Genomic DNA, 22,476 nt, shown 5'->3' with positions numbered 1-22,476 from the left:
CCCCATCCACATCGTGGAGTTCAGCCGAGGGAGCCCGGCTTGATCGCGCAGAGGGCGGCGCTCTCGGAACACGTCAGTGGTGCGCGCCGGCGGGCAGGCAGCTGATTGGCCCGCGGGGTCGGGGACGGCGCTGGGGAGGCTGAGGCGAGTGGCGGCGCGCGGGCGGTTGGGGCCGGCCGAGGCTGAGGCGTCCGGGGAGCCGCCTGCAGGCATGGCCGGGGCGTCTGTGCCGGGCAGGAAGCGGAGCGGGCCCCCAGGCCCTCGCCCTGGCCCGCTGCCCATCCCTGGGCATCCCCCAAGCAAGCGCGCCCGGAGCTTCCCAGAGGCCGCCGCCGCCCCGGACCCTGAAGACCCATTCGGCGAGCACGGAGACTTCACCGCCGACGACCTGGAGGAGCTGGACATCCTGGCGTCGCAGGCCCTGAGCCAATGCCCACCCGCGCCCCGGGAAGTGACCAGTGAGTGCCCTTCCAGGGCAGTGTAGGCCGCCGGGCCGCAGCTGCTGAGCGGTTTTGACTTCCGGACCCCTTCACCGGCCCCGTAACCTTTCGAAACCCCTGATTTAAGCAGCAGTTGATTTGGGGGGAGAAAGATAACATGAATATCTCTTTTAAATATAGAAAGCTAGGGGGACAATTTTATTGTCTGAAAGGCCCTTCGGTTCTGGAAAGGTTCTGAGCAGAGATCCCCCACACACACTGGAAGCGTTTGCTACACACGTGGAAAACATTACACCTGAAGAAAACCCTTATCCCCTTTAGCCTGACCATGGGAGGGGCCCAGGAGCGGCAGCAGGTGGAAGAGATTTAATTCTGTTATTCAGCCACGGTCTATGCCATGTGCCGCCAGTCTGGGGAATGAATGAAGGCTTGTAAGGGCGCCCAGAAAGGCTTTAAGATGATGTCTTGTGTCTGTACTTGTTTGCCAGGATGCTTAAACTCAGCAAGGTAATTTTCTGCAGTCTCCCACGCGCCGGGAGCACACACTCATGGGTAACCAGGTGTTTGCTGTGGCTGTGACTGTCCACTGTCCTCCGCTTGCATTCCACCCCTCCTTCCTGCCCAGATCCTACTCGCTTTACCTCCTGCATCTGTCTCCAATTTCTCCCTTTGACATTGCTTCTGCCAGCTCCATGCCTGGTTCTGGCCTCCGCTGACACCAAGTGCTGACTTGAATCTCACATTCCCAGTGTTAGCACCACGCAGTAGTGGGGGAGGGGGGATCTTTCGAACTCCCAGGTCGGACCAAGTCACACAGACACACCTGACATCGCAGCGGAAGTCTTTTAATAGTCCCATTGTCTCCCTCCTGGAGGAAAGATCTAAGTTTTGGTGTTTCGTTTGTTTTTATTTATTTTTACTGTAATGTCAGATTTACAAAGAAGGAAAGACAGAAATGTCTTCCATCCTCTGGTTCACTTCCCAAGTGGCCACAACAACCAGAGCTGAGCTGATCAGAAGCCAGGAGCTGCTTCTGGGTCTCCCCCACAGGTGCAGGGTTCCAAGGCTTTGAGCCATCCTCACTACCTTCCCAGCCTCAAGCAGGGAGCTGGGAGGGAAGTGGAGCAGCCGGCACACGAATCAGCACCCATGCGAGGCGAGGATTCTAGGCCCTAGGCTACCACACTGGGTCCAGGATCTCAGAGCTTACCGTGCCTGGTGTGCTCTCCCCACCCCCATCCTGCTACAATCTGTCCCTCATTGAGTTCTTCCTGCTTCCTGATAGTACAGCGGTATGCTTCCTTAAAGCATTGAGTATTCTTGATCTCCATTCTCTTGTGCTCTCAAGGCTTCCTTAGGGAAATATTCTCAGTGTTCCAGTTAGGCCAGATCCCTATGCTAGAGCCTTTCTCTGTGTGTAACCATTGTAGTTTTACATTTATTCAAGTGATTTGTTGAATGTCCTGTAAACCCCAGAGAATAAAGCCCATGTCTCTGGGTCATCATGCCTGGCTTGTTGTAAGTGCTCCATGAAAACAGTTTAGTAGTCGTCAGACACGGTGCCCAGCCAGTGAGAGCTCCACAGCATTTTTGAGCGTACAGATGAAGCTCTTCAAATTGGGTTCAGGGTAGCCTCGTGCCGAAAGTCCTCAACTTGCATGTGCCGAGATCCCATATGGGTGCTGATTCATGTCCCAGTGCCCTGCTTCCCATCCAGCTCCCTGCTTGTGGCCTGGGAAAGCAGTTGAGGACAGCCCAAAGCCTTGGGACCCTGTACCCACGTGGGAGACCTGGAGCCTAAGTGGTTGGTTAGCCCAGTGGTTGGAAGAGCTTTTGCTCTGTTTCTCCTCTCTGTAAATGTGATTTGCTTTTCCAATAAAAATACATCTTTAAAAATAGAATGAAAGAAATTGGGTTCGCATTGCAGAGAGGGTGATAAGATCCACTATTTCATAAGTCTTACTTACTAATTGTGTTCTTAGGTTGGAAATTGCCTGTGTGTATTGCTTGTAGCTCTTTGCATTGCTTCCAAAAGTGATGCTTTTCAGTCTTTTCTGGCAAAAGTAAGATTATGTTAGGCCCTAAAGTATATCTGGTAAATTTTTTTTAATAGGTATCCATAAAGTCCCCAGATTAGATGGGCTGTCAAAAAATCCAGCGGGAAAAAACAGCGAAAGTGTACCTGTTGATAACTTCGAGTTAGAAGTACTTCAGGCACAATACAGAGAGCTTCAGGAAAAGGTAAGTGATGCAGCCTGTGATTTTCCGTGGGTCATTTATTCACTAGGCATCAGAAAACATTGTGCAATAAAACTTTAGAAAGTTTTTGTTTTTTTTTTTTAAGATTTATTTTATTTTCATTACAAAGTCAGATATACAGAGAGGAGAGACAGAGAGGAAGATCTTCCGTCTGATGATTCACTCCCTGAATGAGCGCGACGGCCGGTTCTACGCTGATCCGAAGCTGGGAACCTGGAATTTCTTCTAAGTCTCCCACACGCAGGTGCAGGGTCCCAAGGCTTTGGGCCGTAATCGACTGTTTTCCCAGGCCACAACAGGGAGCTGGATGGGAAGTGGAGCTGCCAGGATTAGAACCGGTGCCCATGTGGGATCCCGGCACGTTCAAGGCGAGGACTTTAGCTGCTAGGCCATGGCGCCGGGCCCAAACATAAAGTTTTTAAAGAAGAGCATAAATTCATGTCTACAAAATGAAGGAGACTGGACAAAGAACAAACAGGTGAACTTCGATGTGACATAAGGATTAAAGAGAGCTTTGTAGGACACCTGGGTTCTTTTGTGGTCTAAAAGACTGTATTTGCTGTATTTTCTTAGACAATGTAGATTGTCCTAAAAGTGTGGATGATGGCCACAGCATAGATTAATAAAATAATTTCTCTGTTTAAAAAAAAAAAAAAACATGTGGACTGAAAGATTCTAAATCTTGAGGTTTCTTTCTTTTTTTTTAAGATTTGTTTATTTTTATTGGAAAGGCAGATATACAGAGAGGAGGAGAGACAGAGAGGAAGATCTTCTGTCTGATGGTTCACTCCTCAAGTGAGCTGCGATGGCTGGAACTGAGCCAATCCGATGCCAGGAGCTTCTTCTGGATCTCCCATGCGGGTACAGGGTCCCAAGGCTTTGGGCCGTCCTCAGCTGCTTTTCCACGCCAGAAGCGGGGAGCTGGATGGGAAGTGGAGCTGCCGGGGTTAGAACTGGTGCCCATATGGGATCCCAGCACATTCAAGGAGAGGACTTTAGCTTCTGTGCTATCGTGCCGGGCCCAATCAGGTTTCTTAAAGCACTTTAGAGCAAGGGAAAAAAATCATGGTTCAGCTGTTTGGCACAAAATTTTATTTATTTATTTTTAAAAGTTATTTTATTTTGATAATTGATTAGGGCACAAAGGGTCAAGGGCTATAGGAAAGTGGGTAAGACCATTGTTTCCACAGTTTTTTTTTCTGTATCTGGGGTGGGTAGGGATAAAGGGAAGAACCCCACCCAGCCTCCCACCCATCCCAGGGTCCCCAACGTGGGGCATGCTCCGAGGGCACTGCTCAAGCAGTTTTGATAGTCCAATAGTTCTGAATTACTGCCATTTTCACGATTCCAAGCACGATGAAATCTCTCTAGAATCCACTGGCTGACATAATCCACCTTAGAGTCTCCATTTGCCCAGATTTTTACTGCCAGAACATGGCTGGGGCAGATAATTTGGTCTGTCCTCCAGAGGAAAGCCATCCTCTGTTGTGGTATCAGGTGTCCTCTGCAGGTTCCGATGGACTGCCATATCCTCCATGTACACCTGGGTATGCTGTCCAGTGTAACGTCTGAGCCTCTGAGGAGGCTCAGCTTTGACACATGGACTCCACTGTCAGACCATGGAACCTGCACTTCTCTTCATGGTTAGGGTTCTCAGATCAGCAGTTCAGTTGGAAGGATCCCCAAAGAAACTTCATCTGAGGTGATACCAGGCCTGATTTTTATGTGTGGCACAGAATTTTAAGTGACTGCTTGGGATGCCTGCATTCTATATCAGGAATGTCTGGTTGGAATCCTGGCTGTGCTTCGGAGTCTAGCTTCCTGTTAAGGAACACCCCTGGGAGGTGAAAGATGATGACTCAAAGGCTTGGGTCCCTGGTTGAATTCCAAGACCCCAGCCTCATTCTGGCCCAACTCTGGGTTGTTGCAGACCTTTTGGAGAAAACCAGCAGGTGGAATATCATTCATCTCTATTCTTCTAATAAAAGATGAAAATAATTTTTAGAAAGAAGAGAATCATTGTATACTAAATCCAAGAGATAGTTGTAGGACTAAGATAAATTCATGATATATTTAAAGAGTTAGTTATTGGAAAAGGTACATGATCCTAAAGCTGTATTGTGAAATTTATTCACTTTATATAAAAAGTTACATATATATATATATGTGTGTGTGTATATGTATATATGTGTGTGTGTGTATATATATATATATATATATATATATATATATATATATATATGACAGAGACAGAAAAATGCCTGCCATTCGCTCATTCACTCTCAGGACTAGGCTAGGCTGAAACCAGGAACTCCACCTGGGACTCCCACAGGGCTTAGGCCATTATCTGTTATGTCTAGTGGTCATTAACAGGAACTGGCTCAGAAATGTGGAGGTTCTAGGAGCTTGAACAGTCACTCCATTGTGGGATATGGGGATCCCAAGTGCCAGCTTACCCTGCTATGCCGTGTATCCACCCCAATACTTTTTAAAATCTGTTTTCATTTGAAAGGCAGAGACACATTGCTCTCCCATCAATCCGCTGGTTCATTTCCCAGATGCTTGAGACACCCACAGTTTAGCCAGGCTGAAGCCAGAAGACAGGAACTCATACCAGGCCTTCCGCATGGGTGGCAGGGATCTAAGTACCTGCTGTTGGGCCTGGCGGTGTGGCCTAGCAGCTAAAGTCCTCGCCTTGAATGCGCCGGGATCCCACATGGGCACCGGTTCTAATCCTGGCAGCTCCACTTCCCATCCAGCTCCCTGCTTGTGGCCTGGGAAAACAGTCGATTACAGCCCAATGCTTTGGGACCCTGCACCCGTGTGGGAGACCCGGAAGAGGTTCCTGGTTCCCGGCTTTGGATCGGCACAGCACCGGCTGTTGGGGTCACTTGAGGAGTGAATCATCAGACGGAAGATGTTCCTCTCTGTCTCTCCTCCTCTCTGTATATCTGACTTTGTAATAAAAATAAGTAAATCTTAAAAAAAGAAAAAATAAGTACCTGCTGTCTCCCAGGGCACATGTTCTCCAGGAAGCTGCAATCATAAGAGCCAGTGGAGAACCGGCATCCGACATGGGATGCAGCCACCCCAGGCAGTACTGTCACCACTATGCCATACCACTTCCCTTCCCCTCACTGTTATATTTTTGTGTGAAGGACTTGAGATCATAGTGGTTGCTATTTTCATTAACAATTTCTCAAGAAAGCAGACTTTCTTCATATGACTGTCTATAGATCTCTAAGCAAACAAGGAACATAATGTGGAGTTTGAGTTCTGTGAGCGTGTGACTATTAGGCTTAAAGGATGTGAGTGACAAGGACCTGCTGAAGATGGCTTGCTGAATATCAGCAACCCCATGAGCAGGCCGAGCACACTGGTGACATCTGATTGATAATGTATATGTTTTGAACATTTACTGGCCTTTAGATACATTTTCCCACACTTTTTTTTTAAAGATTTATTTATTATTTTTATTGGAAAGGCATATATACAGAAAAATCTTCATCCATTGGTTCAATCCCCAAGTGACCACAACAGCCAGAGCTGTGGCGATCCGAAGCCAGGAGCCTGGAGCCTTTTCCAGGTCTCCCACATGGGTGCAGGGTCCCAAGGCTTTGGGCATCCTCTGCTGCCTTCCCAGGCCAGAAGCAGGGAGCTGGATGGGAAGTGGAGTAGTCAGAGTTAGAGCTGGCGCCCATGTAGGATTCTGGCACATCAAGATAAGGACTTCAGCCACTAGGCCACAACACTGGGCCCTCTCCTACACTTTATCACCCCAGTTGTAGATTGAATTAGAATATAAACAATTTTCCGTTACAAGCTTTTCACACCATTAATTTGACACTTACAGCTGAAGGCAATGGAGGAAAAAGTCCTCCTGAAGAATGGAGAGATTAAGATTCTGCGGGACTCACTGCAGCAGACAGAATGCACTTTGGAGGAGCAGAGGAGATCACATTTCCTACTGGAGCAAGAGAAAGCCCAAGCACTCAGTGACAAAGAGAAAGAATTCTCCAGAAAGGTGAGCCGGAGCAGTTCGTTTGTTGTGTTAACGGGCAGTGCCTGGGCCTGCTCGCTTCCTTTGGAAGCAGTAGCTAGTGTTGCCCATGCGTGCCTGGGAGAGTCCAGCAGGCGCTGCTGTGAATCTGCTCTGAGCCAGTTCCGTGCAGCTTCTCTCCCAGGGTGCACAGTGTGTGGATGAAATCCTGTTCTGTGGTAGTTGGTCTTGGCAGGAGTAAGGCACAAGTTTAGAACGTCTAGAAGCAGGTAAACTGGGGCTCTTGTAATAGATTATAAACCTAATTGGCCTTTAGACCAAAAGGTGTTCTGTTGGCATTCCATACCAAGCCTGGGTACAACCTGCATTATTAAATCTTGCCAGGACATTCTAGATTATTCTGCTACTGTTCACTGGGCTCTTACTTCCTAACTCCAAGGCCAAGTTAAGATATACTCTGCCTCCTCTCAGGTTGAAACTTCTGAGGGAGGCTCTGATTAGCCCAACTTGCATCAGGTGCTTGTCCTGGACCTGTTGATGTCTCCAGAAAGATACTGGAGAATATGGAGAGGTTGGGAGGTGGTTGTTTCTCAGTGAGAGGGGGATGTTGTCCTGGGAGAAAATTCCTTGGATCCCAGTGCAGCGCAGCGCTTCCGGTGCTGTGTCCCCAGCACAGTAGCTCATCCTGCCAGGGCTTCACTCAGCCCACTCACACCAAGCACTTCCCGTACAGCACTGATGGCAGCAGCCGACTTTCCACCTAAGTGCTTTAGAGAGATGACTTAAGCCCTATGCCTCATTTCCCTTACCTGTCCCAGAAAATGAAAAGGTTTATTGGAGGCTCCAGTACTACTCGTGTGTGATGCACTGCCTGGTTTGGAGTAGGAGTGTGTTTAGAGAACAATGGTGGCTTCTACTGGCTGTGGACCCTTGGGTTTTGGTAAAACCATTCCAAATTCTCTACCTGGTGGTGGTGGTGGTGGTGGTGTTTTTTTGTTTGTTTGTTTTTTTAAGATTGGGGCCCAACATGATGGCTCAACAGGCTAATCCTCGACTTGCAAGTGCTGGCATCCTTTATTGGCACTGGTTCTGTTGCTCCACTTTCTCCATGCTTATAGCCTGAGAAAGCAGCAAAGGATAGTGCAAGTCCTTAGGACCCTGCTTGGGAGACCTGGAAGAGGCTACTGGCTTCAGATGCACTCCACTCTGTTGCAACCATTTGGGGAGTGAACCAACAGATGGAAGATCTTGCTCTCTCCTTCTTCCTGTGTAACTCTGCCTTTCCAATCAAAATAAATACATTTTTTAAAGATTTATTTATTTTTATTGGAAAGTTAGATATGCAGAGAGGAAGATCTTTTGTCCGTTGATTTCACTCCCCAAGCTGCCACGATGGCCAGAGCTGTGCTGATCCGAAGCCAGGAGCCACGAGATTCTTCCAGATCTCCCACTTGGGTGCAGGATCCCAAGGCTTTGTGCCATTCTTGACTGCTTTCCCAGGCCAGAAGCAGGGAGCTGGATGGGAAGCGGGGCCGCAGAAATATGTACTGGTGCCCATATGGGATCCTGGCACATGCAAGGCAAAGGCTTTAGCCACTAGGCTACTGCATCAGGCCCCAAAATAAATAATTTTTTAATAAATAAATTTTTACAAGAAAAAAATATTACTTATTGAAAAGCAGACTTACAGAGAAAGAGGCGAGTGAGACAGACCGATCTTCCATACATTTGTTCATTCCCCAAATGACTGCAGTTGCTTGGGGGTGGGTCAGGCTAAAACCAGGAGCCAGGAGCTTCCTCCAAAGTCTCCCACCAGGTGCAGGGGCCCACACACTTGAGACACCTTTTGCTGCTTTTGCAGGCACTTTTGTGTTTCTGGTTGACCAAGGCTGTCCCAGAAATGATTTGGCAGCAGACAGTTGGAAGCTCAGGAGTCCTTATTCACCAGCTGCTGCTGCCCGGTGAACTGGTGGACGGAGGGGAGCAGCCCCATCAGCCGTGTTCAGGGGTTTTAAAGCAGCGATCATCCAGTCAGCTAAGAGAGCACTGGCACGTGATACGAATCCTTTGGCCAACCAAGCCTACATCAGTGCACAATACAAATTATCCAGCAACTGTTTGTGAAACACAAACACCCAGTCAGTTTAAGCATCATTCAGTTTAAACTCTAGTCAGTAAGAGCTGCATCCATTTAGTAGCAAACAATTCAACCAGGCAAAGAGGTCCTCTCAGTTCTGTGTACAGAAACCAATTTGGGGCAATCAGCTTACCACATCAGCTGTAAAAGTAAAGCAGGGTCTCATCCTGGAATGAGATTTTCTTGCAATGTGTACTCTCACTCCCCTTTTGGGACTTTTCCAAGAACCCAATATTACAGACACCACTCAGAAACACATCAGGAGAACCCAGCATGGAGCCTAGTGGCTAACGTTCTCACCTTGCACGCGCCAGGATCCCATATGAGCATTGGTTCATGTCCTGGTGCCCCATTTCCCATCCAACTCCCTGCCTGTGGCTTGGGAAAGCAGTCAAGGACAGCCCAAAGCTTTGGAACCTTGCACCCAAGTGGGAGGCCTGGAAGAAGCTCCAGGCTCCTGGCTTCAGATCAGCGAAGCTACAGCCATTGTGGCCACTTAGGGAGTGAATCAGTGGACAGAAGTTCTTCCCCTCTGTCTCTTTTCTGTATATCTGACTTTCCAATAAAAATAATTTTTTTTTAAGAAAAGTATATCAGGAGATCCAGTCTTATGTCACTTTTTGTTTTTTTAAAAAATCTGGGTTGTCACAATTAGCAGTGACCTGGGTTGGAGGAAGAAACGTTGGACCTGAACTAGCCGGCAACAGCTTAACCCACTACATCAGAACACTGGCTGCCTCTGTCCAGGCTGTCAAGAAGACCTGGAATTGTCCACTACTGTGATCATGAAGACTCATCTTGTTGCTGAGACGTGGCACCTTGCCACGCTGGGTGTTTCACGTTCGTCATTCCACTGTATCCCCCTGGTCAGCTGAAGTTCAGAGAGGCCAAGCAAGTCGTGGTGGTAGTTGTTAACCCACACAGATGCCACATGCTACCTTTGAGGAGAAAGGCCAGTGTTTGGATATTTTAGAACATTTGTAGCATGGACTTTAATGCACATTTTTCTCTTACAAGCTTGAGATTTTGAGATCCCAAGATATTTTAGAATATCTGGCTAGGCCTATACAGATACCTTTTTCTTTGACTTCAGCTCCAGTCATTGCAGTCTGAGCTCCAGTTTAAAGACGCCGAGATGAATGAACTAAGGACCAAACTTCAGAGCAGTGAGCGATCACACAGACTGGCAGCTCCCTCCACAGGCCATGTCAGGTAATGGTGGTGCTGGAGACACTGCAGTATTATAAGTTCAGCAGAAATTCTTTTAATTTTATTTTTGATGATGATTGCATAGTTGATCAGGGTGGGAAGGGTCGAGGATCAGGGAATGTGGGCGAGACCATTGTTTACACATTTTCTCTTTCTTCTTCCTGTATCTAGGCAAGGGGGGTGGATACGAGGGGTACAGCCTCCCAACCCCCTCAGTACCCGGGGATGGGAAACAGCCACCTGATGTCATCCCAGGGTCCCCGCTGTAGAGCATTTTCCAAGGGTTTTGCTCAAGGGTTTCGATGCTTCTGAAATTCAGCAGAACTTCTACGTAACAGCATCTGGCTAGTCCCAAGTGAGAGCCGCTCCTCTGCCATCTGGGGAGAGATCTTGCCTCCTGAGGTAGTCACAGATGGATGAGGCGTCTCCACGTGAGATCCGTACCCTGGAAGTCTTTCATAGTGCCTTGGGAACAGTGGAAAGGTTGGAAAGGTGATCTTCAAATTTTGGTGGTAACCCATCTTAATTTTTAGATAATTTTAGCATGAGTATTTCAGTCTTAGTTACTTGGAATACTTTTTCTCATTTGCTGCCCTAAGATTTTCGTCTAGCACTCCTCTCAGCATTCCTGGCCACTGGGTCACCCCCCTAAAAAGCCAAGACTGTCGCGTACCAAAGCCAGAAGCCCAGCACTCCACTAGAATCTTTTTTTTTTTTAAGATTTATTTTTTTTTTATTACAAGGTCAGATATACAGAGAGGAGGAGAGACAGAGAGGAACATCTTCCATCCAATGATTCACTCCCCAAGTGAGCTGCAATGGCCGGTGCTGCGCCAATCCGAAGCCGGGAACGTGGAACCTCCTCCGGGTCTCCCACACGGGTGCAGGGTCCCAAAGCATTGGGCTGTCCTCGACTGCTTTCCCAGGCCACTGGCAGGGAGCTGGATGGGAAGTGGAGCTGCCGGGATTAGAACCGGCGCCCATATGGGATCCCGGCGCGTTCAAGGCGAGGACTTTAGCTGCTAGGCCATTCCGCCGGGCCCAACTAGAATCTTTCAGTGTGGGTGAATCCAGAAGTTAAATGGGCACAGTGATATAGGATGTCTGCCCCTCACAAGTGGCAACTTAGCCCACTATACCACTGCCCCTTGTCTGCTGCCTTTGCTCCTAATGGACAGAGTATGAAATGGTACTCTTGTTTTGTGTAGTTAGGAGAAGATAGTCAAAGCATCCATGCGCAGCTCTTCAAGTAGCAGTGACAGCAAGGCTTTGACATTGTATAGTCACATCAGAGCGTCTCTAACAAAGACATAGGCATGCTGGGAGCAGACGTTCTGCCCAGCTGCTATGATGCCTGTATCCCACACTGGAGTACTTGGGTTCAGTTTCCTGTTCTGGATCCTGACTCTGGTTCTGCTAATGGAGGCTTGAGAAGCAGCGATGATGACTCAAGTATTTGGGAGACCTGTACTGTTTGCCCAGTTCCCACCTTTGATCCAGCACAACCCTGGCTGCTGCAGTGCCCAGGAAGTGAATCAGCAGATGGGAACCCTTCCTGTTTTTCCTTCCCTTTGTGTTTTTCCCTCCCTGCCTCTCCTGTTCATTATCATTGTGGTATAAAAGGCAAAGCCACCACCATTCAATATGGGTGGCCGATCTGAAGCCAGGAACTTCCTCCAGGTCTCCCACATGGGTGCAGGGTCCCAAGGCTTTGGGCCAGCCTTGAGTGCTTTCCCAGACCACAAGCAGGGAGCTGGATGGGAAGTGGAGCAGCTGGGATTAGAACCGGTGCCCTTATGGGATCCCGGCACGTTCAAGGTGAGGACTTTAGCCATTAGGCCGCCACGCCAGGCCCAGCTGCTTCACTTCTAATCCAGCTCCGATAATGTGCCTAGGAAATCAGCGGAGGATGACCCAAATAATTAGGTTCCTGCATCCAAGTGTGAGACATAGTATAAGAAACTACTGGCTTCTGTCTTTGGACTGGGCCAGCTTGGGCTGTTGTGGACACTTGGGAAGTGAACCAGTAGCTTGAAGTATCTCTCCCTCTCTCCTCTTCATGTAGCTCTGCCTTTCCAATAAAAAATAAATGTATATATATATATATGTATATATATATATATTTTAAGATTTATTTTTATTGGAAAGGCAGGTCATTTACAGAGAGAAGGAGAGACAGAAAAAGACCTTTTTCTAAGATGTATTTATTTTATTGGAAAGTTAGATTTACTGAGAGAAGGAGATACAGAAAGATTTTCCATCCACTGGTTCACTCTCCAAGTGACTGCAGTAGCCGGAGCTGAGCTGATCTGAAGCCAGGATCCAGGAGCTTCTTCAGGTCTTCCACACGGTAGTTTCCCAAGTCTTTGGGCCGTCTTTGACTGCTTTCCCAGGCCACAAGCAGGGAGAGCAAGAAGGGAAGTGGAACAGGCAGGATATGAACCAACGCCCATATGGAATCCCGGCCCCTGAAGGTGAGGACTTTAGCTACTGGACTATCATGCCAGGTTCAGAGAAAGATTTTTCCTCCACTGGTTCACTCCCCAAATGGCCACAACAGCTGGAGATGAGGTAATCCAGAGCCAGGAGCTTCTTCGGATCTCCCATGTGGGTGCAGGTCCCAAGGCTTTAGGCCATACTCGGCTGCTTTCCCAGCCTATAAGCAGGGAGCTGAATGGGAAGCGGAACAGCTGGGACACCAGCCAGTGCCCATATAGGATCCTAATGCTTTTAAGGGGAGGATTAGCCAGTTGAGCCATTATACTACACCCTCAGGTAGCAGTTTAACCTGCGCCACAATTCCAGACCCTCATTCCTTGACTATTAAAACATAGGTTATTCTATGCCAGTAGATTAATCTACCACCTGTAACATCAGAATCTCATATGAGTGCTGCCAGTTTTAGTCCTAGCTGCATCATGTCCAGTGAAATTCCCTGTTAGCATATCTGGAAGAGCTGCAGAAGAGAAGACAAGTACTTGGGCCCTCCACATCAGAGACCTAGATGGAGTTGTAGACTACTGGCTTCCACTGGGCTCAGCCTCAGGCATTGTAGTCATTTGGGTCGTGAGCCAGTGGGTGGAAGATCTCTGTTTCTCCTTTGTCTTTCAAATAAATAAAGTAAATCCTTAAGACTTTTCAGCATTAAATAAATCATTAAAGATTAAAAGTTTTTTTTTGATGGGACTGGAATTGGTAAAGGAATTATGGCCGGTTATTTTGGAATTGGAAAAATATGAAATCGAGACTGTGTTATTAATTTGGATCACTGTGTTATTGAATTTCACACTGCTGCCTTGACAAAAAAAAAAAATCAGGTATATAATAAGACCTTTGGTGGTAGGTGTTTGGCTTAGTGGTTAGGACACTGGCTGGTATACCTGCATTCCATGTTGGAGTACCTGGGTTCATGCCTGGCTCTGCTTCAGTTCCAGCTTCTTGCTGATGACCATTCTCAGAGGTAGCAGGTGATAGCTCAGGCAGTTGTGTCCCTGCTGCTCATCTAAGGGACCTGGATTGAGTTCCTGGCCATTATAGGCATTTGGGATGCGAATCAGGAGATAAAAACTTGCCAGATAGGGCCCAATGTGGTGGCACAACGGGTAATGCCAACAGTGCCTGCATTCCACAGGAGCTCTGGTTTGAGACCCAGCGACTGTACTTCCTCTCAACTCCCAGCAGATGTGCCTGGGAAAGCAGTGGAAGATGCACACATGGGCCACCGCCACTCAGGTCAGAGATGTGGATGAAACTCCTGGCCCAGATGCAGCTGTGGCAGCAATTTGGAGAGTGAGCCATCAGATGGAAAATCTCCCATTTTTTCTTCCTCTTTGTAGCTCTGCCTTTCATAAAAATAGTACAAAATTTTAAGATTCTTCTATTTTTTGCAAAGATTTATTTTATTTATTATTTATTATTATTTTATTGGAAAGGCAGATACACAGAGAGGAGGAGAGAGAGATATTCCACCTGATGGTTCATTCCCCAAGCAGCTGCAATGGCTGGCGCTAAGCCAATCCAAAGCCTGTAGCCCAGAGCTGCTTCCAGGTCTCCCATGTAGGTGCAGGGTCCCAAGGCTTTGGGCCGTCCTCCACTGCTTTCCCAGGCCACAAGCAGGGAGCTGGATGGGTATTGAAAAGGCAGATCAAAAAAATTAAAAACAAACAAAAAAAATAGAAAAAAAAAAAGGATCAGATTTATGGAGATGAGAAGAGAGAGAAAAACCTTCTGTCTACTGACTCACTCCCCAGGTGGCTGGAATGGTCAGAGCTGAACTGATCTGAAGCCAGCAGCTTCCTCTGGGTCTCCCACATGGGTGCAGGGTCTCAAGGTTTTGGGCTGTCCTCTACTCTGTTCTCAAGTTATAAGCATGGAATTGGATGGAAAGTGGAGCACCTGGGACTAAAACTGGTGCCCATAAGGGATACTGGCTCTTGCAAGGTGAGGATTTAGCCATTGCTCCATTGTGTCAGGCCCAAAAATAGTAAACCTTCTTAGGAAGAAAAATTTCTCTGTGTGGAGATAGGGACAGACTGTGTGTGCAAGAATCAATGCCTTTGGTTATAGTACCCAGATGTGGAAGTTTTTTTTTTTAAGATTTATTTATTTTTTATTACAAAATCAGATATACAGAGAGGAGGAGAGACAGAGAGGAACATCTTTGGTCTGATGATTCACTTCCCAAGTGAGCACAGCGGCCGGTTCTGTGCTGATCCGAAGCCAGGAACCAGGAACCTCTTCCGGGTCTCCCACACGGGTGCAGGGTCCCAAGGCTTTGAACCGTCCTCGAACTGCTTTCCCAGGCCACAAACAGGGAGCTGGATGGGAAGTGGAGCTGCCGGGATTAGAACCGGCGCCCATATGGGATCCCGGGGCGTTCAAGGCGAGAACTTTAGCTGCTAGGCCATGCCGCCGGGCCCGGAAGATTTTAATTTGTGAGAGGTTTTTATAACCAGGTATTTTAAATGGCTTTAAGAGAATTGCTACTCTGACTTCATACAATTAACTTTTCCAGTCCTAGGAAAAACCCTTCTGTGGTTATTAAACAAGAAGTGTGTTCTCCACAATTTGGAAAAACATCTTTCCCTACAAAGGAGTCTTTCAGTGCTAATGTGTCCCTTCTCCACCCATGCAAGACAGAACCCGGACACCAGGCTCTTCAGGGCAGAGAGGGTAAGTCCTCCTGTGAGTCATGTGCCACTGTGTGACAGACCAGCCCGGCTTGTGGCTTCAGACGACAGTGACGATTTGTTGGTTCCCAGTTTGTGTGTCAGCAGTGCTGACAGCAAGGGGCAGCTTGTTTCTATAGGAGCGGCAGTCGATGGGAGGTTGTATGAGTCTGGAAGCCATGCCATAGTGCTCACCTGTGGGGCTGGCAGTGTGACAGTTTTCCGTATAGATCTCTCTTGGGACTTCTGGCGGCCCTAACCTGGCAGCAGCCTCCTCTAGAGCTGGCAAACCCACATGGAGCCAGCTTGAAGCTCATTTATTTATTTAAGCTCTTTTTATGGCCTCGCCCCGAGAAGTCACATAGAATCATTTCTGCCACACTGTGTTAAAACAGCTGAACTGATTCTGGGCCACGTTCAAGGGAAGAGAAGCTGGGTTACTCCTCTCGAGGGAAAGTGCGTCCGAGAGTTTGCAGGCATATTCTGAAAGCATCGCCTCAGCTTCCATTGGCCATGCCAGGAATACCGCTTGTGTTCAGGGATGTGCCTGCCGTTCCTAGTCTAGCCCTGGGTTGGTGCAGCAGACTCTGCTTTCCAGGGGTAATGCAGCACTAGGAGGTCCTCCCTCTCAGACTGCTCTGCTGATGGATTGTAGTCTGGGCGTACACTGACCCTTGTTTGCACTGTCAGCCTCCTTAAATCATTTCCCTGTGCAGGCCACTTTATCAGAGCCCAGCAACTGAAGGGACAGCGTAGGGTAAGCAGCATACCGAGGAGTCTCAATCACACTTTACATAGGAAGGTAAAAGGTGTGGGAGATCTTGAACTGCTTGGCCTTTGATTTTGATCACAGTGTGTATAAAACAACCTGTTACATCTGGCCTGTGCTTTTGTGCTTATGTTTTGATTCACTTTTTATTCAGTTTCAGATAAGACCCACAGTATGAGAAATGAGCCCGTAAGGGAAGAAGTGACCCAGCAAACTCTTCTGGACAGCTGGATACGGAGACCAAGCCCTCCAGGTACCAGAATTCCTGCTTCTGCTGGTGCTTGTACATCTCTGTCTGTTGTATGCAGAGTGGAAGTGCCCGGGGACTTCCTAGGACTCCAAGAAGCAGTGCCCTGAGCAGGCTTCCTGGAGTGCGGGGAAGCTGAACAATTCTTAAGATGGAAAGCCCAGAGCCTTCTGCACCTTTCTGCATCTTTGGCAGTGGGGGTGGGCAGGCTTAGTTGTGGCTTGGAAAGAGCTGGCATCCAAGTAAACCTCACCTATTCCTGTGATGCCACAGAAAAGGCCTCACATGGTAGAACCTCCCAGCATTGCTTTGTCTTCTGTAGGTTCCATTTTGATAAACCTGCTCCTGAAGCAGCCCTTGGTCCCAGGGTTCTCTCTCAGTCTTTGTCACCTTCTGAGCAATTGTGCAGAGGGTCCTATTGGTCCCCTCTTGCAGCCAGCAGGCCACAGGTAAGCATGAGACTTGGGCAAATCTTGTTTGGGAGGGAATTTCTAGAAAGCAAGTCTGTTTCTTGGCCTGGTCTAGCCAAGCAGGTCTCTAGGATGAGCACGGAGGTTGGAGAGCTTGGCAGGCAGACTGCTGGAGGGCCTTGGATTTACCTTTGCCCCATGCTTAGCTGTTTTCTTCTGTTTATTGCCAGTGCCTTGGCTGGGATTTCTGACTCCAGGATAATGGGCTCTCGTGATGGGTCACCTTCCCTCTCAGCCCTGCGAGAAGCACAGAGCCTGGCGCTCACTGGACTCAATCTGGTTGCCAGGAATGAAGGCTCCTGTGATGGAGACCCAGCAGACGAAGGCAGAAGGACCTTTCCACTTGGCCGGCTTCCTGGAGCCGTGCATCTCCTCCCCCTTGTACAGTTCTTTGTTGGCTGGCACTGCCAGGCTCTGCACGATTTGGCAGCGGCTAAGAGAAGTGGAGGCCCTGGGAACTCCCCGACACAAGCACCTGGCATGAGCTCCAGGGTGGAGGCCAGCCCTGAAGACACCGTTTGCAACCTGGAAGACTTCTCTGTGGCCTCGCTTTGTGTTCTTCAGCACCTGGTGTGCCACAGCGGGGCAGTTGTCTGCATGTTACTGTCAGGAGTCGGGGCGGACCCTGCTGCTGGGGAAGGAAGCGGGGCCCTAGGGCCTGGACACAGCCATGGTGTTGCAGCCTCAGCCTCCAGGGCAGCTGCTGCTGACCAAGGACAGCATCCACTACTGAAGATGATTCTTGACCTGCTAGCACTCTGCTCCTCCACAGGTCACCTCCAAATGGCTGTCCTAAGTCAGTGCCTTAAGGTTTTGGTGAAATTAGCTGAAAATGCTGCTTCTCATTTCTTGCCCAGGTACAAAGCAGCAATTTGGCTGTAACTCTGTGGGTTTTCCCTGAGCTTGTAGTCTAACCTGTGACCCCTTGTACTTGGCTCACAAGTTGACATATCTGTACCACTCAGTTTGAACACATGTGCAGGGAGCTCTGAGGCTAGGAAGTGGCTTATTTAGCCTGAATGGTTCCAAACAACAAAGGCACAAGTGACAGAGGAAGCGGCTATCCACTGTGGAAATGTGTCCTGTCCAGGACCAAGGCTGAGCCAGGAGGCCTGAGGTGTGGGTCAGGCAAATGCCATGGTCAAGGCTGCTGGGGTTTCCAAGGGAGCAGACTGACCTTGCTGGAACTGTTACCTTTGCTCACCTCCAGTACAAGTCTCGGGCTGCTTGTGCAGTTGACTTGCTTTAACTGAAAGGCAGTTACAGCAGGGAGAGAGATTTTTGTCTTTCCTCAACTGGTTCATTTCCCAAATAGCTATAACAGTTAGCACTGGGCCAGGCTGAAACCAGAATCCTCCTGGATCTCACGTGGGTGCAAGGGCCCAAGGACTTGGGCTGTCCTCTGCTGCATTCCCAGGTGCATTATCAGGGACCTAGATCAGGACTCAGCTAGTACCCATATGGGATGCCAGCATTGCTCGGGGCAGCTTTACCAGCTGTATCATGGTACCAGCCCTGCTTGATCTTCCCAAGGATTGTGGAAGTGGTAGTGTAGTGAACCTATCTTACGAACGCTGCTACCAGAAAGTTCTAACGTGGGATTGCAAAGTAGCAAGATGGGGAAGAACCGTAAGTGCCATTCAGCCCCTTCTCAGCATGGTTCCAAGAAGCTGGGCACTTCTCCCAGCTCAGCATCTCGGTCTCCATCCGAGTATTTTTGGGTTGGCCTGGTCCATTCACCACCTGTGCTCAGAACTGGACATGGCAGTGGAGTGGTGTGTGTGTTGAGTGTGGTGAAGGGCAGAGCCATCACTTGAGTGGCTGGGGGCAGGTTTCGTGTTTGCTGAGTGAGAGTCCCAGAAGCTGTACTTTTCCCAGGTCTCTTGGTACAGTCCCTGTTATTGCATTCCTGTTGCTCTTGGAGTATTCAAGACATGGCTCCTGAGATGTTTACTCCTGATAACACAGGTATCTGCCATTCACTTGCTCATGTGACATGGCCCTGGCCATGCGCCCTCACAGTGAGCACAGCTGGCTCGTGTTTGGTGAGTGATGACCCCTGTGTAGAGGCAGGGAACCCTGGCAGACAACCTACAGGCAGCATGCTGGCCAGCTTGTCTCTGAGTGATGTCCTCCCTCACGGACACCGCCTCCCACCCAGCATTTTCTCAGTTCCTCACCCCTCTAGGACACAGCTCCTGTTTCACTTTGGGGTAAGGGCAGGTACGGCGCTCCACAGGGGGGTGTGCAGCAGTGGCCAGGGGGCCTGCTCCCAGTCCACTGCGTGTCCTCACTTGCCCAACTTGAAAGCAAGTATCCCTGCCTGCCTTCCTCATGGCCACTCAAGTCCTCCCAGACTGGTGTGGCCAGGGGCTTTGAGCATACAGGTCTCCTCTCCAGCTTCCACCATTTTCTGTGTTGAGGTTGTATATCAAATTAAGTTATGATGCTATCATAAATAACTAAGAGCCTAGCATAGTAGCCTAGTAGCTCAAATCCTCATCTAGCATGCACTGGGATCCCATATGGGTGCTGGTTCATATCCTGGCAACTGCACTTCCCTTCTAGCTCCATTTGTGGCCTGGGAAAGCAGTAGAGGACGGCCCAAAGCCTTAGGACCCTGCACCTACATGGGAGACCCAGAAAAGGCTCCTGGTTCCTGGCTTCAGATCAGCTCAGCTGTGGCATTTGTGGCCACTTGGGGAGTAAACCAGTGAATAGAAGGTCTTTTCTCTGTCTCTCCTGTAAATCTGACTTTCCAATAGAAATAAATAGACCTTTTAAAATTTTTTACATATAAGAAAATCTTGGAAACCTCAGTGTTTTATGAGGGAGGTTGTTTTAAGGATTGACAGAATTGAGGGGCATAGTGAGAGAGGGAAAGAAAAATCTTCCATCCCATATACCCACAGTAGCCATATGTGGACCGGGCAGGAACTCCACCCTGTTCTCCCATGTGTACACAGGCCATCTTTCATGGCCTCGGTCCAGGAGCATCAACTAGGAGCAGGATCAGCAGAGTTGCTGAGACTCCATCAGGTGCACCTGTATGGTGCTGGGGGCTGTGTTGTGCTGCACCATACAGGTGCACCTGAGTTGTGTTGTGCTGGGGGCTTCGCCCACTGTGCCACAGTGCTGGCTAGTCTCGGGTGGATTTCCCTTGCAGATTCTTTCAAGGGGCTTGGTGAACCTGAGTAACTTGACAGTGAAACTAAGGACCATCCAGCTTAAATTCCACCTTGCCACAAAGTCCCACACCGTGACTAAGGGCTGAGCAGGATTCAGTCTAAAATGAGCAAGGTTGGTCCCTGTAGTGAGCCCTTCCTGTCTAGTGACATGCTGAGGGACATCCTGACCTCTGCACAGGCGCCTGCAGGTGTGGGCAGGGCACACACGGTAGACAGTGTTGCAGATGAACTCCCCAGCACCAGGTCAGTCCTCCGCACGCTCCCCTGGGCCGTGCATCAGTCAGGGCCTGGCCTCTGGTACTCATCATTTATTTGCCCAGAGGCCCTCAGTGGTGGTTGGGAGCAGAGGCAGGAAGGCAGCAGGGAGCTGGATGAGGCCCAGAGGTCTCCCTCTTCTAGGAGATAGCCTTGGTTATCCATCGCCAAGCCACAGGGCCCCTCCAGTGACAGTCATTACCCACATGGTTAAGCAAATTCCACAGCACGTAGGTGGTGCTCAGGCCAGCATTGGAACCCAGTTCTGGCTAAGTAGAGTCTACTGCCATGCCTGCATTTCCTTTTCCCTTGGAGAATAGTGGGCATGGCTTTGGGATCAGGGTTGGAGAATGCTTATTCCTGGGCCCATCTTTTAGGTTCCAGAGTGTGTTGCGGGTGCTGCCTCAAAGCCTCAGCCCAGACACACCCCTGCCCTGCATACTGCTGACCGTCCGCCTGCTCGCGCTCCTGGTGGATGACGATACACTCGCCCCGCGACTCTGTTCCCACTCGGGTAAAGCCATGTGGGGATGGGCCCACGACTGCTGGCGGTGGAGGTGGGTAGGATGGGGCAGCATGGCCCCTGCAGAGGGTGTACGAGCTGCAGGTGACAAGGTGGCGTGTACTTTGCAGAAGGCTGCCTCCTGCTGCTGCTCTACATGTACATCACGTCAAGGCCTGACCCCACAGCCTCCAACTCTCAGTGGCTTCAGCTGGAACAAGAGGTAAACACTCCAGACGCCTTTGGAAACCGCCTGGCCCCATCTCCATTTGAATGACAACTGCTTTGCAATATTGCTTTGCAGCAGCCAGGGTTAAGCCTGGTCAAGGCCAAGAGCCAGGAACTCAGGGTCTCCCGCATGGATGGTAGGAACGAAGTACCTGGGCAGTCAGCTGCCTCCCAGGCACATTAGCAGCAAGCTGGACTGGAGGTGAATAGGTGGGACCAGAACCAGGCACTCCCATGGATATATGGGTGTCCCTTAGCACAATATCTACCCTCGGATCTTTCTATCTTCCTTTGTCTAGGGGGAAATGGTGCATTGGTTTGTTTTGTAAACAGCAGTTTGTCAGACTGCTGGAAAGGAACTGTGGTTTGGCAGGGTGGGGGGGATGCTGCAGCACACAGGTGCCGTATGACTGGGTGGAGCTCCCTGCAAGTCAGTCCTGGTCTGGAAGGCCTCACATAACCATGCATTGAACCCCAAGGGGCACCCAGAGTTCTTGTAGGGGTATCCTGAAGAAACCCCTGTTGTGACTGGGGTCTTGTTCTCCCTAGGCCGTGTGGCTCCTGGCTAAACTTGGTGTGCAGAGCCTTTCCCCACCAGTCACTGGGTCCGACTGCCAGTGCAGTGTGGAGGTGAGTGGCCAGGGACAGGTGGGGGCGGGTGGCAAGGTAGCTCAGCCTGTGGGTGAGGTGGTCCTGCACCAGGACAGCATGCCCCTCTGAGGGTGCTAGGCTGAGCAGGTGGTGCCTCTTGCCCAGGTGGTCCGAGCCCTCACCGTGATGCTGCATAGACAGTGGCTGACACTGCGGAGAGCAGAGACCGTGCCCAGGACTGCGCAGCAGAGGCGGACAGTGCGCTGCCTGAGGGACACAGTGCTGCTGCTGCACAGCCTGTCGCAGAAGGACAAGCTCTTCACCATGCACTGCGTGGAGGTCCTACACCAGTACGACCAGGTGATGCCAGGGGTCAGCACACTGATCCGGGGGCTCCCTGATGTGACAGACTGCGAAGGTGAGCAGATACTATGCCTCTGTTCCTCCCACCATGGCCTTTTCCAGCCTGGGGGGCATTTTCATAGTCTTCCTGCTCTTGTTCTTGGTATATGGGGCTGGTCTTTGCTCATATCTGTTGAGTTAGCCCAGCAGAGCCATGGTTTTTCTAGAACTGTCCATGTCAGAATTGCCTCTGTGTCAGCTGTGCTACATGCAGTAGCTGAGGGAGCAAGACCTGGATGTGGAAGGGACTGGTTGGTTCCCATGGGTGTTGGAGGAAGGGTGTGCTTCCCCCATTTTCAGGCCCCTCTGGGGCCTCACCATCTAGTCTTCTCCATCTTGGCCCAGAGGCAGCCCTGGATGACCTCTGCGTGACAGAGACAGAGCTGGAAGACCACGAGGCGGACTGCAGTTGAGGCCCGTCAGGCCACAGGGTGGCGCAACTTCCACTGCTTGCCTCCACTGATTAAAAGCGGGGACTGCAGTTCCTGCTGTGAACACACCAGCCTTGTTTCCGGTCTGTTCTGTTGGGTGGCATGGGAGGGATGCAGCTCTGCTGGGGTCCACCCCCTGGCTGCAGAGGGATCCTGTCCCTGTGGTAACTAATCTGCCTT

The 22,476-nt window shown here is 49.8% G+C and overlaps 1 protein-coding gene across 2 annotated transcripts; it reads left to right on the top strand.

Moving 5' to 3' along the window:
- The first annotated feature begins 24 nt into the window (after nucleotides 1–24).
- ATRIP (ATR interacting protein) lies at nucleotides 25–22,362 on the top strand. Of its 2 annotated transcripts, XM_058679121.1 has the most exons (13): nucleotides 26–458; nucleotides 2,554–2,681; nucleotides 6,553–6,723; nucleotides 9,930–10,048; nucleotides 15,060–15,217; nucleotides 16,137–16,235; nucleotides 16,552–16,678; nucleotides 16,870–17,556; nucleotides 20,520–20,656; nucleotides 20,776–20,867; nucleotides 21,422–21,502; nucleotides 21,629–21,881; nucleotides 22,211–22,362. In XM_058679121.1, the coding sequence occupies exons 1-13, from the start codon at nucleotides 212–214 to the stop codon at nucleotides 22,276–22,278; spliced, it is 2,367 nt and encodes a 788-aa protein (XP_058535104.1). In that variant the 5' UTR covers nucleotides 26–211; the 3' UTR covers nucleotides 22,279–22,362. The 2 variants fall into 2 exon arrangements, with proteins under 2 accessions (XP_058535105.1, XP_058535104.1); XM_058679122.1 differs by lacking the exon at nucleotides 16,870–17,556 and having other exon boundaries at nucleotides 25–458.
- Nucleotides 22,363–22,476: the final 114 nt, after the last annotated feature.

The sequence above is a fragment of the Ochotona princeps genome, chromosome 21 (genome assembly GCF_030435755.1).
Source record: "Ochotona princeps isolate mOchPri1 chromosome 21, mOchPri1.hap1, whole genome shotgun sequence".
Taxonomy (NCBI): domain Eukaryota; kingdom Metazoa; phylum Chordata; class Mammalia; order Lagomorpha; family Ochotonidae; genus Ochotona; species Ochotona princeps.
This window is presented reverse-complemented; position numbering and strand designations above follow the sequence as displayed.